This window comes from Panthera leo, chromosome D4 (genome assembly GCF_018350215.1).
Source record: "Panthera leo isolate Ple1 chromosome D4, P.leo_Ple1_pat1.1, whole genome shotgun sequence".
Lineage (NCBI taxonomy): Eukaryota > Metazoa > Chordata > Mammalia > Carnivora > Felidae > Panthera > Panthera leo.
Window position 1 is genome coordinate 1318155 of NC_056691.1, and position 18667 is coordinate 1336821.

General features: G+C 45.1%; 1 protein-coding gene across 9 annotated transcripts in view; it reads left to right on the forward strand.

Annotated features, from left to right (window-relative positions):
- Positions 1 to 4849, forward strand: part of WNK2 (WNK lysine deficient protein kinase 2) — a 130369-nt gene extending 125520 nt beyond the window's left edge. For all 9 annotated transcript variants that reach the window (XM_042912299.1, XM_042912301.1, XM_042912302.1 and 6 more), the window contains 2 exons: positions 1939 to 2044; positions 4663 to 4849. In XM_042912299.1, the coding sequence (XP_042768233.1) occupies positions 1939 to 2044; positions 4663 to 4688 (132 nt within the window). In that variant the 3' untranslated portion in view covers positions 4689 to 4849. The remainder of the gene's footprint in view (positions 1 to 1938; positions 2045 to 4662) is intronic.
- Positions 4850 to 18667: the final 13818 nt, after the last annotated feature.

Here is an 18667-nt window from a genome sequence, read left to right on the forward strand (position 1 = left end):
CATTGTTTTCATTTGCTTTTGAGCTCCTTTTCATAGTCTTACTGGCCATCTTTTGTAAAGTGCCTGGTCAGTGATCTTTACTTTTGAAAAGTTGAATTATCTCTTGATTATTAAATAGTGAGTTCATTATATACTATGGCTACATTATACCAGTCTGTGGCTTGTTTTTTCATCGTTTTAATGGTGAACATGAAATGGCAAAAGTTTCAATATTGTTGTGGTCCAGTTTATACAATGATTTAATTTTTTGTGTGTATATAAGGAATCTTTGCCTCTTTCAAATCCCGATATTATGTTCCTGTCTTTTTTTCTAGAACCTTCATAGTTTTAGCTGCTGCATTGAGGCCTGTAAGCCACTTCAAATGAACTTTTGTGTATGGTTTAATGTTGGGATCAAGTCTTTTGTTTTTTCCTTTTGTGCATATCTGGTTGTTGTAGCACCTTCCTTTCCACACTGAATCGTACAGATGTTGGTCAGGTGGTTGTGTATGTGTAGATCCATTTCTGAACTCACGGGTTTGTCCCACTGAGCAATTCTTTCATCCTTATGATAGTATACTTAAGTACTGCGGCTTTATGGTAAGTTTAATATCTAGTACAATACAACCTCCAGCATCAGTCTTTAAGAATTTGATTTCTCTAGGTCCTTAATACTTTCATACACATTTTAGAAGCAGCCTATTTCTATAAAATAGCTTGCTGGGATTTTGATTGAGATTTAATGGAGTCTGTTGATCAACTGGGTGAAATCTGACATATTAACAGTCCTAAGTATTCCTATGAACATGGCATCTGTGTCATTGTGTCTTTTTAATTTTCTCTCAGCAAAGTTTTGTAGGTGTTACACATCTTTCATCTTTCGTGAAATGTATTCCTGTGTAACTGATGTTTTGGAATGCGAATGGAAATTGTATTCTTAAATTTCACTTCCCAGTTGTTCGTTGCTAGTGTATAGAATTCTGTACCTTGTATCCTGCCATCTTGTTACATTTGCTTGTTAGTTCTAGAAATCAGTTTGTACAGGCTTTTGGTTTTCTCCAAACACAGTCCTTCCTCTGCAAATGAGGATGGTTTCATTTCTTTTCCAGTCTATGACTCTATTCCTTTTCTTGCCTTGGCTGGGACTTCCCACACAGTGCGGACTGGGAGGAGAGCGAGCTGCGGGGGAAGTGCTTCTAGCATTTCAAAGCAGTGGAGGTTTGGCTGCAGATTCCACAGAGGTCCTCACAGATGGAGGAGGCAGCCTCCAGCCTTGGTTGCTGTGTTTTCCATGAAAGAGTATGGAACTTCTCAGCCACTCTCCCTGCATCTGTGGAGAGCATCAGACGGGGTCCTCCCTTGGTGTGTGATTGGGGTCAAGGGGCAGTGACACCCGCCGGGACAGCAGCCTTGCATTTCTGGGGCCGGCTCCATTTGGCTGTGCTGTCTTTCTTTGGTTGCTTTATTAGATCTGTCTGCACCTTGAGAGTTGAAGTTAGGCTGTAATCTCTTTGTGGCCTGTTTTCTGTATCCTGGCCATGCTGATCTCACCAACCATCTCCACTTTCTCATCCTCATGCTGCTTCTCCTCTGGGGTGTGGAGGGCCTGCCCTGCCACAGGCTCCCAGGCTGTGGTCTTTACATAAAGGTCCTGACCAAACAGGAGGCCCTTGGGTAGGGTGTGCAGTCACTCACCACTGCATCCTCAGGACTCAGGCCCCACAGGGTCTGCTCTGCGAGGACAGCTGGGGCATAGGGGTGGCCAGGCTGCAGCTTAAGAAGCAAGAGAGGGCACTGGCTGCTTCCTGGCCGCATGCTGTCTCTCTGATATCAGCCATTAGAAGGCATCCGATGGCAGGTCCTGGAGACTACTCTCTGCCGAGGATGGAGAATCTGTGGGGACCCCTGGGAGGGGCAGCTGTTGGCAGCCACACGTACCTTCCTCTCCTTGTCTTGTAGATGAACGCCTCTCGAGCAGCAGTGGGGACACCATGTCTGGCCCCAGCGCCCAGCCCTCTATCCACCGCGGCCATTCCTGGAACCACCCCAGGCCTGCCCATGCCAGGTACTGCCCTTTCTGGCCTACCAGCCCCGCCCTGTGCGCAGCCTCTGGGCCACTACGGAATCCTGCTCCCGGCTCCAGTGTCCTGGGGGCCCTGGGCAGCCCAGGTGGGCAGCCAGAGACCCGCCAGGGGGCTAGGCTTGGGTGCGGCAGGCATGCCTGCACTTCCCGTGTTCTTGCGGCCACCTGTGGTCAGCGCGCCTGGTCCCAGACTGCGAATCACATAGCTCTCTCTTCCCGCTTGGCCGCTGGAATGCGCTGAACTGAGCAGTCCGGAGGAGCCAGCTTATGGTTTGGCCTCTGCCCCGCCTGCCCATGGGTGCCTGGTGAGGGGCCAGCGTGTGGGCAGCAACGCTTGCTTCCTTTACTGCCGCAGACCCTGTTCCTTCTTCCATTCCCATGGTTTACACTTGCAGCCTTCGCACCCACTTCCTGTACTTGAACTGATGGTTAGAACATTGTAATCTCCCTGCAGAAGTACAGTGCCTTGAATTCCAGCTTTTCTGTTCCCTGATGGAAAGAAATGTTTAAAAAAAAACCGTACGTTGGAAAAGGTGTATTTCATTTTTATAATTGGCTTGTGCATTGATATTGTTATTTCCCATTTTAAATCGCAGAGATAATGGTTTATAAATCTGAAACTAAAACCTGACTTCTGTTGTAAATGAGGCCTCTCTGGGCTTCTGTGGTCACAGATCACAGACAGATGGACACCCCTATCCTCACCCCTGCCCGCCGGCTGCAGGGCTCTGCATGCTGCCGACAGGCTGCCCAGGGACATGTGGTTACTGGAACAGAGTGTTGCTGGCAGCAGTAGGTCTCTTAGTAAGAAACAGCAGCAGCAGCTTTTGGCTGTGCACAGCCTGCTGGAAAGTGCTAGATGAGCAGCCACACCCTCTTGACCCAAAGCCTGTGGGGTATAGGCAGGGCATCCACCCTGCAGAGGTCCCATCGCCCCCTCAGCTCTGGGTTTCTGCTGACCCTCCTGCCAGCCGTTCTTCCTTTTCCATCGTTTCCAGCGAGGCCTGGGTCTCATTCTGCTGTGTGCACACAGGTTGCCCTGCCTGTGGCGTGAGTACTCCCCTTCTGGAGATTTCGGTGAGACTCCTCCCAGATGGGCACCAAATAGCCCCCCGTGGGAGCTGAAGTCCCCGCTCCTCATGGCCAAGATCTTTTCCACTTCCTATCAGAAGGCAGCTGCCTTGGGCTGCCTAGCTGTGAAAACTATATAGTTCTGCTGTACTCTGGGACCTCACTAGACCTGGCTGAATTATTTTAAATGTGTTATTCCATCAATTCGGTTAGAATTGAGTTTCTTAGGTGATTATGCAGGGCGCGATGCTGTAGTAAGAGATTTCTGTTCTCTGTAATGTGCCCCTCAGTCCCTTGGTGGAGAATCTCGTGCGCCTGGGTCCTGGGGGTGGTGGAAGCTGCCTTTCTCCTATGCACCCCCCTCTCCACTGCTGCACCAGAGGTGAGATTTGGGGTCCTGGCCTTGTACGTGGATGGTCAGTGGCACGGAATCCCCAAGAGATTGTATATATGAAGGAGGAAAATAAACATGTTTGCTTGAAAACAGTGTGGAACAACATCTTTTCCTTACTCTCTGCCCACATAAGAGCGGAACCGGCCAGCATCCGGGGCTCTTCCGGGTGCAGCTTAGCACTCAGCTCCACCCTTGCCATGGACACCTGGCCTAGGAGGTTGGGGTGGCAGTGAGGGGGCCTGGGGATTGAACGGTGGGTGCTGTGTTCCTAGCAGGAGCCACATGTGATGGATGTTGAGCTGGGTCAGGGGGCAAGAGTGGGATGTTAGGCAGGACCCCCGTCTTCTGCACAGGGTGCTCACCAGGTGGGACCTGAGGACCCAGCTTTGCTGCCTCCAGGCCTGTTTGCTCGGCTTTCAACTACTCTGGACTTGAACTGCATGTAGACATGCAGTGGGCTGCACCCCACAGAGGATGTGAGTCTGATCAACTAAGTGGTACCTGACCCCTGTCCATGTTGGCTGAAGTTGCACAAAGCCAAGTTGGCACGACTCACCCCGTGGACAGAACCGGGGGCGGGGGGTGGGCTCCTCTGTACCTTCTCCTGGATCAGCATTGGGCTCGTAGGCTTGGGAGGTGAGGTGAAGCTCGTAGGACCGGTGCAGGTTTGTTGGGGGCCCCTTGTGGCGCTCAGCAGCTATTTGCAGCCAACCCGCCCCTGATGGCATCATGCTCAGCGGTCTGTGCTGCACGTGCCCTGCACACACTCAAGGTTTGCGGTGTCTCTTGCCCCAGCCAGCTGAGAGGTGGTCAGGCTTTATGCCCGTGTTCTTGGAGGGAGGGGGAGCCCCCTTTTCAGAAGCAGTGCACCTCAGGGCTGCTGCTTCTCTCACTGTGCCCAAGGAGTGTGACGCTGCAGATGTGCAGGTGCTGGGAAGTCCTGTCTGGTCCTGGGCAGTCACCCCGTGCAGAAGCCGGACAGATGGCAGAGGCTGCCTGGGGCCTGCACAATGTGAGGGTCACGGGCCACCGGCTCTCCAAGGAGTAGGTCTGTGCTGGCAACACTGTTCCACGTTCCAGGGCCTTGTGTGACCGAGTTGGGCCTGTAATCAGCTGTGGCGGTTTTGTTTTCTAGATTCTGAGAGTGAGAAGCCCGACTGAGCCCAGGCAGGCCAGCCCGACCCCGACGCCAGGCCCTGTGTCGTCACACGTGGAGAAGGCGAGTCTGCGCCTCGTGTCCAGTTCACGCTGTTTTGTAACCACTTTCTAAGCATTTTTTATTCACAACTGGAAACACAAATGTAATGCAAGAATAAAGAATATTTTGGGGGAAAAGGGACTTTGGTTTTTCAAGCTCTCTCCTGTCCGCTGGCCGGAGACATGGGGAGAGAGCGAGGGGTGCCAGAGAATCTCCTGGGACCGCGCGGCAAGACAAGGTCTGGGGACACCCTTGGCCGAGGGGTTCCTGGTGTGGTAGTGAACATCTGCGTTTACGTGGCACTTTACGGTGCACCTGTTAGCCCAGGGTCCTTGGGTTGGGACAGCAGCAGGACAGGCCACACAGGTGACAGGGTCCCCCCACCACCTTGCAGAGAGTTAGCCTCCTCGTCACACCCTGAGTGGCGCCAGACTCCGGGAGGCTGAGCAGCAGTGCCCATCTCTGGTGACGGCCCTCCCGCCGCATAGATTTGGGCCTTGGTGCACACAGCTCCGTTCATTTTGCTGACCGGCGGTGGGGGGAGGGGGAGGGCGCTCTCCTGCTGTATCTTCAGAGGTTTGACACTCCTCCTCTGGGCACAGGGTGGGCATCCAAGCTACGGGCACTGAGGAGAGGGGCAGGCCTGCTGGCCCCGGCAAGGCTGCACCCCTGCGGTGGGTGGGGTCCACGAGAGCAAGAAAGATGGGAAGCCTGCAAGCGGCCTCACAGAGAACCATGCGGTGGTGGGACTGCAGCCCGGATGGGGGCAGGGGGCTCAGGTGGAGCCCGTCTCGGGTCCGCACTCATCAGGACCAGAAAGTGGAACTCAGTTTCCATTAACCTTGGACTGCAACTCGGCGCCCCCTTCGGTGGTGAGCGTGGGGTGGGAGCGCCTGGGGCATGCCACCGCAAGAGCCTGGACACTGCATATGACGCTGCAGTTGTCACAATGATGTATGTCCACCACGACAAAAGGCCAGCCTCTGAGACACAACTCCTGTCCAACTGGTTGGTGAAAGCAAAGCAGCACGGGCTTTGCAGGGGACACGCAGGTGTGGCTTGGGGACATTCATGGGGACCGTCCACCCCAACTCTCGCCAGCTCTGCCTGCCACTTCTCACGTCAAGCTCGCCCCGCCCCAGCGCGTGCCTCGGCCTGAGTCCCCCACTCTCCTCTGTGATCAAGCAGAGCAGGCACGTGCGCAGTCAGATGGAACGACATCCTGTGTTTCGCTCTGTCTTGTCCCCGTCTGTTTGTGGCCTTCACTAGTTTTCTTTTGGTAGTAGTAGTGCAAAGTTTACCTTTTCAGGCAGCAGGTTTATTTACATCATTCCTTGTAAACAAGTAATAGTACAGGTGCTAATAGTAAAAATGGTGGGGGCAGATGGCTGATGTTCGGAGACCCAGCAGGGACTCCTAGGCAGTCCTGACACACTTGGATATGAGGATCTAGAAGGCCCAGAGGTTCCTTCAGGATTTCTGAGTAGTTAGCACCCAGATTCTTTTCCTGGGGGGGGGGGGTGGTTCTGGGGCAAGGGAGACTTTGGGATGCAACACCCGTTAACGCCACGGCACAGCTGAGAGCTTACCCACTTTTCCTGATCGGCACCCCCTGCCGTCTGTGATTCCGACCAGTGTCTGCCCCACCCCCACTCTGGGAGCAGGGGGGTTCTGCCTGCAAAGGGGGACTGCCCTCTAGAAGCAGCTCTTGATTGCCATGTTGATGGGCACAGGCGAAAGGATGGGCTGGTGGTGGCGATGAGCAAGCTGCCACCCCAGCAGGGCCCATCGTGCCCAGCGAGTCTCTAGACCCCCAGAGTAAGCTCCGGTCCCCCGTCTCGGAGTCTCGGATCCCTATGATGGCTGCCCCCAGATGTGGCCCCTGCTGCTGCTCACCGTTCCAAGAGCTCCCCACTCTCCTGCCGCCCCAGGACCCCTCCTGGCTCTTTTGGCCTCCAAGGTCTTCAGACCCCTGGATTCTGTCACAAGGCCACTGAGAACCTCTCACTAGACGCCGAGACGGGTATTGTGGGTGCATCCCACTCGTCATACTCGGCTTCAAGCCTCTCAGATGTGTCCCGGAACAGTCATCAACGAGAATGAGGAGCTGTGGCCCAAAGCCAAACTGTCCTTTGGGCAGAACCCTGTGGCTGTGGCTGCTCATCACTGCTCAGGGGAGTGGAAAGGGCCTGTCCCAGGTCTAGCACCTGCATGGAGCCCCAGGGCCCAGCCCAGGCTCTCCCAGGACGGGGATGGCACTGTGGTCCGGGCTCGCCCAAGCTCTTCGCGCAGAGCTAGGTGCTGAGCTGCAGGCTCTGCTCCCCATTCTCATTCTGCCCTGGAGAGCACCCCCAGTCTGCTTTCCTGCAGTGCCTGCCACAGTCCGTATGCCTCCACTCTGTGCATCTGCTCCAGATTAAATTAGCTTAAGCTCTGAAATGTGCATCTTATTAAACAGCTGGCTTGTTCTCTAGACCTGGGAAAACCCAGCAAGACAAAAGAAAGCATCCCCCAGGGTTCCAAGCAACCCTGGCTATGCTATTCTAGCACTATGGTCCTAAGTCATAAGTAAGTCTGTATTCTAGTCTGGGAGCCCAGCCTTGATTTATTATGTGTTTATTTGGAAAACAATGTGTCTCTGGCTGCCATCACAGAATACCAGATGAAGCAGCTTAAACAACAAACATGCATTACCCCCGGTTCTGGAAGCTAGAGTCTAAGATCTGGTGCGGGTAGGACTGGTTTCTCCTGAGGCCTCTTCTCTTGCCATGTATGCATCTGCCCTCTTGCTGTGTGCTCATGTGTCCTCTCTGTGTGCATGTGAAAAGACAGTAAACTCTGCTCTCTCCTAATGATGACATAATCCTATCAGATCAGGGCCCCACCCTTAAGGCTGCACTGGACCTTATTACTTCTACAAAGGCCCTATCCCACATGCAGCCAACTGGGAATTAGACCATCAACATATGAATATTAGGGAAACATAAACATTCAGTCCCCAACACATGGCTTATTAAGCTGTTTTGATATAGAGTCCATTTGTACAATGGAAACTCTATTGTCTCTACTTGCACACATTTTTAAACTAAAATTATATAAATACCAAAAATACACGCGCACACACACACACACACACACACACACAGATGAGGGGGTGGGGGGGGTCAAGACATATTTGTGGCAGAAAGCTGAAAGGAATCACCCACTGCTCCCTTAGTAGGCTCGCACGAGCTCTTGAGAAGATGGGGCTGAGGATCCCTCCTTAACCCTAAAGCATCAGCATCATGGACTGGAGGACAGTAGCCAGTGGGGAACACACAAGGCAGGGCTGGTCAGTGCACCAACACTGAGGGCCACAAAGCTCTTGGTTTAGAACTCAGACGCACAGAACCATAAAAGAGAGGAAAAGGGGAACAAAGAACAGACGAGATAAAAATAAAATTGCAACATGATAGGCCTAACCCTAACTATATTTATACATACATTTTGTAATGGTATGTAAGGGATCTGATCACTTTAATAAAAAGAAATTGTCAGATGGATTAAAAAATCCCAACTACATGTTGCATACAATAATCCTAGTTTAAATATAAGGGCATATAGGTAGGGTAAAGGATTGGCCAGGATATACCATCTAAATATCAATCAATGAAGTGACTATTAAAATCCAACAATGCAGACATCAGAGCAAAGCTTATTAGGAAAGCAAAGATGATCATTTCATAATGAAAAGGGGTCAACTTATCAAGAAAACCTACAATTCTAAACGTTTATACTACTGATAACAGAGCTTCAAAATATATGGGGGAAACACAACTGCAAGAAGAAACAGACAAATCCACACTGTTTCAATAACCGATAAAACAATAGAAAATCACTGTAATAGAGTCTGACCCCATTTTGGTGTATGACTTCTGACAGCTTTTAAGCCCCACTCTCCTCATCGTGGGCACATCTGGACACCAGATGAGAAGCTCAAGTGCTCTCTCCTTGGCACCGTGGGAAATTCATACCAGGAGTGGACGCCCTCATTCTGACCCTACCCCCTAACCACCATCAAAACCCCAAGCTAGACTTGCAAGAAAGATGGTAGAGTAGGAGGATCCCAGGTTCACCTTAATCCAGGATACACGTAAATAACACCCACATCAGTGTAAATAACCCAGAAGAAGAACTGAAGACTGGCAGAACACACTCTCTACAGCTAAATGCAGAGAAGAGGCCACAATTAAGGGGAGGGGAGGAAGGGCAGAGAGGTGGCTGGGAGCCAAATAGACCTGTGGAACTGTCTAAGGGATGGAGGGATGCTATGGCAGGGGAGAGGAGCAGACCCCACACCAGGCACCCCAGGCACGGGGGAACTGCATGAGGAAGATGAGTCCCCACAACATTGGCTTAGAAGACCAGAGGGGACCTAACTTCATGAGTTATAACCAGTGGGGCTTAACACCTATAAATTAAAAAAAATCAGCAAGATCAGCTCTGGTAGAGCAGGAGGGCATCACATGCACTATGTTGGCACTCTCCCGTGGACCTGCCCTCCAATATGCCCTTGGCTGGAATCCATCCAAGTAGTGCTACAAGCCTGGTGGTGTGCAAGCAGCCCCAACAGAGGCCAACATCACTCCAAAGTGACTCCTGCCCGGGAAATGGGGCAATAACTACACACAGCAGTCCAGTTGTGTCCACAGCAGTGGGCTGGGGTCAGACAACTGGTCTGACTGCAACACCCACCCACTAACAAATGCTTCTTCAGGGAACAACACTGGGAAAGCACCCTGCAGTTTGGTGCTACTGCAACGCTGGCAAATGTCTGGTCTGACTCAACACAGCCCATAGAGGCCCCGGACTGGCCAACTAACAACACAGGGACCAAACACTACCCAAAACAGGTAGAGAGAACCACTGCAGATGACTGGTCTGAAGGCAGAAGTGGTTCAACCACAATAGTAGGGTGCCCACAACACACACAGGAGACACCCCTGAAAAGCAGGTTCTGGTGAACAGGAAACACTTCATCAGAGGGCACTACAAGACTTCTTCTTGTATAAGGCCACTACTTTCAACAGCAGGGCGCACAGTTGACTTTCCTAACACATCAAAACAGGCACAGAGATTTAGACAAAACGAGCAGACAAAGATATATGTCCCAAATGAAAGAAAACGATACAATCACAGCAATAGAGCTAAATGAAACAGTGATAAGAATATGCCTGACAGAGCATGTAAAGATCATAACAACACTCCCTGGACTTGAGAAAAGAGTGGAGGTCCTCAGTGAGACCCTCAAATAAGAGACAGAAAACATAAAAAAAGAACCAATCAGAGATGAAGAACTTAATATCTGAAATTAAAAATACATGACAGGGAATAAATAGTAGACTTGAGGAAGCAGAAGAATGGAATAGTGACCTAGAGGACAGAGTAGACAACAATCAAGCTGAACAGGATAAAGGGAAAGAATAATAAAAAATGAAAATAGATTAGGGAACTCAGTGACACCATGAAGTGCAATAACATTCCCATTATAGGGATCCCAGAGGAAGAAGAGAGAAAAGGGGGAAGAAAATCTTTCTATCTCAAGAAATAATCACTGAAGACATCTTGAATCTGGGGAAGGAAATAGGAACCCAGATCCAGGAGGAACAGAGAGCCCCCAACAAAATCAACTCAACTAGGTCCACACCAAGACACATAAAATTCAAATGACAAAAAGTAGTGATAAAGAGAATTTTTAAAGCAGCAAGAAAAAGAAAATGGTTACAAGCAAAGGAAACCCCATAAGGCTATCAGCTGGTTTTTCAACAGAAACTTTGAAGACCAGAAGGGAATGGCATGCTGAAGGGGAAAACAAACAAACAAACAAACAAATGCAGCCAAGAATACTTTATCCAGGAAGGCTATCATTCAGAACAAAAGGAGAGATAATTTCCCAGACAAACTAAAGTCAAAAAAATTCATGATCACTAAACCATCACTTCACCCCATCCCATCCCTTCAACCATTTCTTCATCCTTAGAAATATTAAAGGGGACTCTTTGGGTGGAAAGGAAAAACCATAAGTAGGAGGAAGAAAAGTAGGAAGCACAAAACCAGTAAACTTAAATATATCTATAAAAGTCAAGGCATTAAATAAGATGTAAAGTATGACACCACATACCTAAAATGTTGGGGGGGGGGTAGTAAAGAATCAGTTCACACTTAAGTGACCATCAACAATACAGACTGCTATACGCAGAAGATGTTATATATCAACTTAATGGTAACCACAAATCAGAAACCAATAATAGATATGCAAAAAACAAAGAGAAAGGAATCCAAGTCTATCACTAAAGAAAGCCAGCAAACTGTGAGAAGAAGACAGCAAGAGAAGAAAGCAACAGAGAATAACTACAAAAACAACCATAAAACAAGAAACAAAATGGCAGTAAGTAGATACCTATCACTAATTACTTTGAATGTAAATGGACTAAACACTCCAATCAAAAGACATAAGGTCATGGAATGGATAAAGATATAAGACCCATCTATATCCTGCCTACAAGGTGGCGTTGGGGGTGGGGGGGAGCGGTGCTGTGCCTCGGTGGCTCAGTGGGTTAAGCATCTGACTTCAGCTCAGGTCATGATCTTACAGTTTATGAGTTTGAACCCTGCATCGGGCTCTGTGCTGACAGCTCAGAGCCGGGAGCCTGCTTCAGATTATGTGTCTCCCTCTCTCTCTGTCCCTTTCCTGCTCATGATCTGTCTCTTTCTCTTCTCTAAAAAACTAAACATTAAAAAAAATTTTTTAAAGTCTCTTATATTCTGCCTACAAGGGTCTCATTTCACACCTAAAGACACCTGCAGATTAAAAGTGAAGGGATGGAAAAGCATTATCATGCAAATGCATGTCAGAAGAAAACCGGGGTAGCAATACTTCTATTCCACAAAATACACTTTAAAACAATGACACTAACAAGAGACAAAGAATGACATCATATACTCATAAAAAGAGCAATCCAACAAGCTGTAACAATTATAAATATTTATGCACACAACATGGAAGCACCCAAATACATAAAGCAGCTAATAACAAACATAAAGGAAGTAATTGATAGTAATATAATAATAGTACAGGAGAGATCATGCAAATGGAAAAGAAATAAGGAATCAGTGGCTTTGAATGACACATTGAACCAGATGGATCGAACAAATATATTTGCAATACACATTCTTTACAAGTGCAAATGGAACACTCTCCAGAATAGATTACGTATTTGCCACAAAACAAGTCTCAACCAATTAAAAAAGATTGAACTCATGACATGTATCTTTTTTTACTACAATACTATGAAAGTAGAAATCAAGCAGAAGAAAAAATCTTGAAAGAACACAAATACACAGAGACTAAATAACATGCTAAAGTGCTAAACAATGAATGGGTCAACCAAGAAATCAAAGAGGAAATTTAAAAAATACATGTAGACAAGTGAAAATGAAAACATACAGTCCAAAAATCTTTGGGATGTAGCAAAGCTGTTCTAAGAGAGAAGTTTATAGTAATACAGACCCACCTCAAGAAGCAAGAAAATTTTCAAACTACCTAACCTACATTGAAAGGAGCTAGCAAAAAGAAGAACAGACAAAACTCAAAACCAGTAGAAGGAAGGAAATATAAACATCAGAGTAGAAATAAATGAAATAGGAACTAAAAAAACACAGAACAAACTAGGAAGTGTTTCCTTGAAAAGATTAACAAATTCATAAACTTTTAACCAGACTCATTAAAAGAGAGAGGGGGCCTAGAAGGAGGGGACACAAACAAAATCAGAGAGATGAGAAATAACAACCAAGACCACAGAAACATGAAGGATTATAAGAGAATATTATGAAAAATTATATGCCAACAAATTGGCCAACCTAGAATAAATGAATAAATTCCTAGAAAGATATAAGTTCCCAAAACTGTATTAGGTAGAAATAGAAAATTTGAACATACTGATCACCAACAATGAAGTCACATCAATAATCGAAAAACTCCCAACAAACGAAAGTCCAGGAACAGATGGCCCTTCACAGGTCAATTTTACCAGACACTTAAAGAAGAGTTAACACCCTATTCTTCTCAAAATAGTCCAAAAAATACAAGAGGAAGGAAAACTTCCAAATTCATTCTATTAGGCCTCTACAAGCATTACCTTGATACCAAAACCAGATAAAGACACCACAAAGAGAACTACAGAACAATATCTCTTTAAAAGAAAATTTTTAATGTTTATTTTTGAGAAAGACCGAGACAGCAAGTGGGGGAGGCGCAGAGAGAGAGAGAGGGAGACACAGAACCCAAAGCAGGCTCCAGGCTCTGAGCTGTCAGCACAGAGCCTGACGCAGGACTTGAACTCACAAACTGCAAGATCATGACCTGAGCTGAAGGTGGACACCAACCAACTGAGCCACCCAGGTGCCCCCAAGGACAGTATCTCTTAACAATACAGACACAAAAATCCTCAACAAATACTAAACTGAATCCAAGAATACATTAAAGAATTATTCACCACAATCAAATGGAATTTATTCCTGGGTTGCCAGAGTGGTTCAGTATTTGCAAATCAATTGACATGATATACCACATCAACAAGAGAAAGCATAAAAACCATATGATCATTTTAATAGATGCAGAAAAAGCATCTGACAAAATTCAACATCCATTAATGAAAAAAACTCTCAACAAAGTGGGTTTAGAGCTAACATACAAGATAATAAAGGCCATATATGAAAAACCCACACCTAATATCATATTCAATGGGGGGAAACAGAGATTTTCCCTAAGATCAGGAACAGGCCATGGATGTCCACTCTCACCACTTTTATTCAACATAGTACTGGAAGTCCTAACCACAGCAATCAGACAGAAAAAGAAATAAAAGGCATGTAAACTGTTAAGGAAGAAGATGACATGATACTATGTGCAGAAAACCCTAAAGATTTCACCAAAAGAACAACTAGAACTGATAAGCTAATTACCTAATGTTGGAGGAAACACTCAATCTACAGAAAGCTGTTTCATTCCCACACAATAATGAAATAGCAGAAAGAGAAATTAGAAAACAGTCCCATTTACAACTGCAGCAACAAGAATAAAGCACCTACAAATAAACTAGGCCAAGGAGGTGAAAGACCTGAATTCTGGAGAACTATAAAACATTGATGAAAGAACCTGAAGATGACGCAAATGGAAAGATGTTCCATGCTCACGGGTTGAAAGACCAAATATTGTTAAAATGTCCATAGTACCCAAAACAACCTACAGATTTATGCAATCCCTATAAAACACCAACAGTATTTCCCACAAAGCTAGTATAATCCTAAAATTTGTATGGAACCACAAAAGACCCAAAACAGCCAAAGCAATCTTAAAAAAGAACAAAATTGGTGCTATCACAATTCCAGACTTCACGTTATACTACTAAGCTGTAGTACTCAAAACAGTAATGTACTGGCACAAAAATGGACACATTGATCAGTGGAACAGAACAGAGTGCCCAGATTATATGCTCAATTTACTCTCCAACAAAAGAGGCAAGAACATGAAATGGGTAAAAGACTGTCTCTTCAACAAATGCTGTTGGGAAAACTGGGCAACTACATGCAAAAGAATGAAACTAGACCACTTTGTCACATCATACACAAAACGAACTCAAAATGGAAGAAAGGTCTAAATATGAGACCTGAAACCACAAAAACCCTAGACAAGGGGCGCCTGAGTGGCTCAGTTGGTTAAGTGTCCAACTTCGGCTCAGGTCATGATCTCACGCTTCATGAGTTCAAGCCCCACGTCGGGCTCTCTGCTGTCAGCTTGAAGCGCATTTTGGATCCTCTGTCCCCCTCTCTCTCTGCCCCTACCCCACTCATTCTTTCTGTCTCAAAAATACATAAATAAACTTTAAAAAAAAAAGTTGACAGAAGGTACAAACAGACATTTCTTCAAAGGAGAAACGCAGGTGGCAAACACATGAAAAGATATTCATCGCCACTCATCGTAAGAGAAATGCAAGTCAAAACTACAATGCGATATCACCTCACACTTGTCAGAATGGCTAAAGTCAAAAACACTAGAAACAAGTGTTGGTGAGGATGTGGAGAGAAAGCAACCCTCCTGCACTGTCGGCGGAAATGCAAACTGGTGCAGCCACTGTGGAAAACAATATGGAGCTTCCTCAAAAAACTAAAAATAGAATCACCCTATGATCCAGTAATTCCACTACTGGGTATTAACCCAAAGAATATGAAAACAGAAATTCAAAACATATCTGCACCCTGTATTTGTTGCAGCATTATTTACAACATTTAAATTATGGAAGGAACCCAAGTTTCCAATGATGGATAAATGGATATAGAAAATGTGGTATACACATATAATGGAATATTACTCAGCCACAAAAAAGAATGAAATCTTGCCATATGCAACAATATGGATGGATCTAGAGGGTATAATGATCTAGAGGGCATAAGCGAAATGAGAAAAAGACAAATACCAAATGATTTCCTTCTTATGTGGAATTTAAGCAACAGAACAAAGGAACAAAAAAAGAGACAAACCAAAAAAACAGACTTTTAACTGTAGAGAACAAGAACCTCCCCTTATTAGAGGGGAGGAGGAAGGGGGGAATTGGTGAAATAGGTGAAGGTGATAGAGTATACTTATCATTATCAGCAGCGCATAATGTATAGAATTGTTAAATCACTGTATTTCATACCTGAAATTAATAATACTGTATGTTAATTATGAACACCCTTCTCAACCAGCTTGGTCTGAATGACATTTCTAAAACACTCCACCACTGCAGAACACACTCTATGTACCAAGACAGGCCATACACTGCACTATAAAAATGAGTAACAATAAATTCTAAAGTATTCAAGTTATAAAAATGATGTTATCTGATTACAACTGAATTAAATTAGAAATCAAGAACAGGGGGCACCTTCCTGGCTCAGTTAGGTAGAGCATGACTCCTGATCTTGGGGTGTGTAAGTTGGAACCCCACATTGGGCATGGAGTCTACTTAAAACAAGAACAAATAAATAAAAATTTTTAAAAAAAGAAATCAAGAACAGATCTCTGGAAAATACCCACATATTTGGAAATGAGATAACATACTTCTAAATAACCCATGGATTGAAGAAAACATCAGAGGGAGAGTCAGAAAAAAATTTTTACTTAATGAAAATAAAACGCAACATATCAGAATTGATGGGTATTGCTAAAGCAGGCTTTAGAAGGAAATTGATAGCACCAAGAGTATATTAGAAAAAAAAGAAGAGCAATCAACAACTCATCTTCTACCTTAGGAACTAGCAAAAGTCATAATTAAATCCAAAGTAAGCATGAGATTGTAAATAATAAAAATCAATAAAATAGGGGTGTCTGGGTGGCTCAGTTGGTTAAGCATCCAACTTCGGCTCAGGTCATGATCTCATGGTTGGGCTCTGTGCTGACACCTCAGAGCCTGGAGCTGCTTCAGATTTTCTGTGTCTCCCTCTCTCTCTGCCCCTCTCCTGCTCATGCTCTCTCTCAAAAATAAACATTAATTTTTTTTTAATCAATAAAATAGAAAACAGGAAAATAGAGAATATCAAGGTAACCAAAAGCCTGATATGTGAGAAACTCAATTACACTGAAAAACTACTAACTAGGCTGATCAGGAAAAAAGAAGACACAAATTACCAGTATCATAAATGAGAAGTGACATCAAGACTGGTTATAGATATGAAAAGGATTATAACAGACTAGAATAAATATCTTTATACCAATAAATTTGACAACTTAGGTGAAATGGACAAAATACTTAAAAGACACATATCACCAAAGCTTACTTAAGAAGAAATAGATAAGTTGAATAGCCCTAAATCTATTAAATAAATTCACCTGGTGGTTAAAAACCTTTCCATAAACAAAAACAAAAAAAAGGAAAAAAACAATAAATAACAACAACGCCAGGCGCAGATGGTTTTACTGGTGAATTCCTCTAAATATTTAAGGGAGAAATAATGCTAATTCTATACAAATTCTTCCAGATAATTCTGCTGCTCTCATTCTATGAAAAAGACATATTAAAATTGCACAAAACCTAGAGTCAATATCCCTTATGAGCCAAGATACAAAAAAAATCTACAAATATTAGCAACTGAATGCAGCACTATATGAAAAAGATTATACTTCATGACTGAGTGGGATGTGTCCCAGTAATACATGGATGGTTCAGCTTTCAAAAATCAATATTACAGGGGCGCCTGGGGTTCAGTCAGTTGAGCGTCTGACTTTGGCTCGGGTCATGATCTCCTATTTATGAGTTCGAGCCCTGCATCAGGCTCTGTGCTGACAGCTCAAAGCCTGGAACCTGCTTTGGATTTTGGGTCTCCTCTCTCTCTCTCTCTCTCTCTCTCTCTGCCCCTCTCCTGCTCGTACTCTGTCTCTTTCAGTCTCTCAAAAATAAAATAAAAAATGTTCAAAAAATTAGTATTACGTTAGCAGTTATAATAATACCAAAAACTATGAAATATTTAGGGATAAACCTGACAAAAGATGTAAAAGCCCTATATAACATTAACCTAAGAGAAATTAAACTCTGCTGAGTTCATGGTTGGAAGACTCAGGGTTGTTGAAATATTCATTCTCCAAACTGATCTACAGATTCAGTGCAATCGCAGCCAAACTCCCAGCAGAGTTTTATGCAGAAATTAACAAGCTGATTCTAAAATTCATGGAGGAATGCAAAGGACCCACAACAGCAACTCTGAAGTGGAGGACAACTGGATGATTAACACCACCTGACTTTAAAATGTATTGTGAAGTTACAATGATCATGATTGTGTGCTAAATGGGATCAAGACAGGTTAGTTAATCAATGGAGCAAAATAAGGAATTCAGAAACAAAGCTACACATGTATGACATAAATCACAAAGGCAATTCAATGAAGAAAGGATAAATGTTTCAATAAATGGTGCTGGGTCAGTTGGGTATCTATGTGTAAAAAAATAAACTTTGATCCATACTTGTCAAGTACAAAAGTCAAGTCATAATGGACCATAATCCCAAATATACAATCTGAAAGTATCAGACTTTATTATTTTTTCAATTTTAGAGAGAGAGGGGTGTGCAGGAGACAGAGACAGGGACAGAGACAGAGAGAAAGAGAGAGAATCTCAGGCAGGCTCCACACTCAGCACAGAGTCCGATGCATGGCCCAATCCCACAACCCTGGGATCGTGACCTGAGCCAAAATCAAGAGTCAGATGCTTAACCGATTGACTATAACCAACCAGGTGCCTCCTGCAAGTGTCAGACTATTAAAAAAAAATTATGACCGTGAGCTAGGCAAAGATTTATTAAATACAGCACGATACATTTTTTAAAAGCTGATGAATTAGAGTTCATCAAAATTAAACACCTGTCTCCAAAGATACCAGTAAAAGACTGAAAGACAAGCCGCCAGCTGATATCTGATAAAGAACTTGTCTTCGGACATAAAGAATTCTAAAAGTGCAGTAATTGGAACATAAACCAATTTTTTCAAGTGAGCAAAGGATTTGAAGTGATACTTCACCCAAGAAAAGATACAAATGGCAAACAAGCACAGGAGAAGTCTCTCAATCAGTACTCATCACGGAAATGCAGATTAAAACCCGATGAGACACCACGACACATCACCGCAGAATACTAACCACACCGAGTTGGGGTAGGATAGAGGAGGTGGGACTGTCACACTGCACGTGGCAGTGCAGAACGGTGTGGGTATTCGGGACACAATCTGCAGCCTCTGAAAGAGCTGTTCACCATGTGACCCAGCCGGTCCAGCCTGGGCACTCACCTAAGAGAAACGAGAGCGTGAGTCCGCACAGAGCCTTGACTGCAACCGTTCACACCAGCTCTCTCTCCACTGGCCAGAACTGGAACACGGC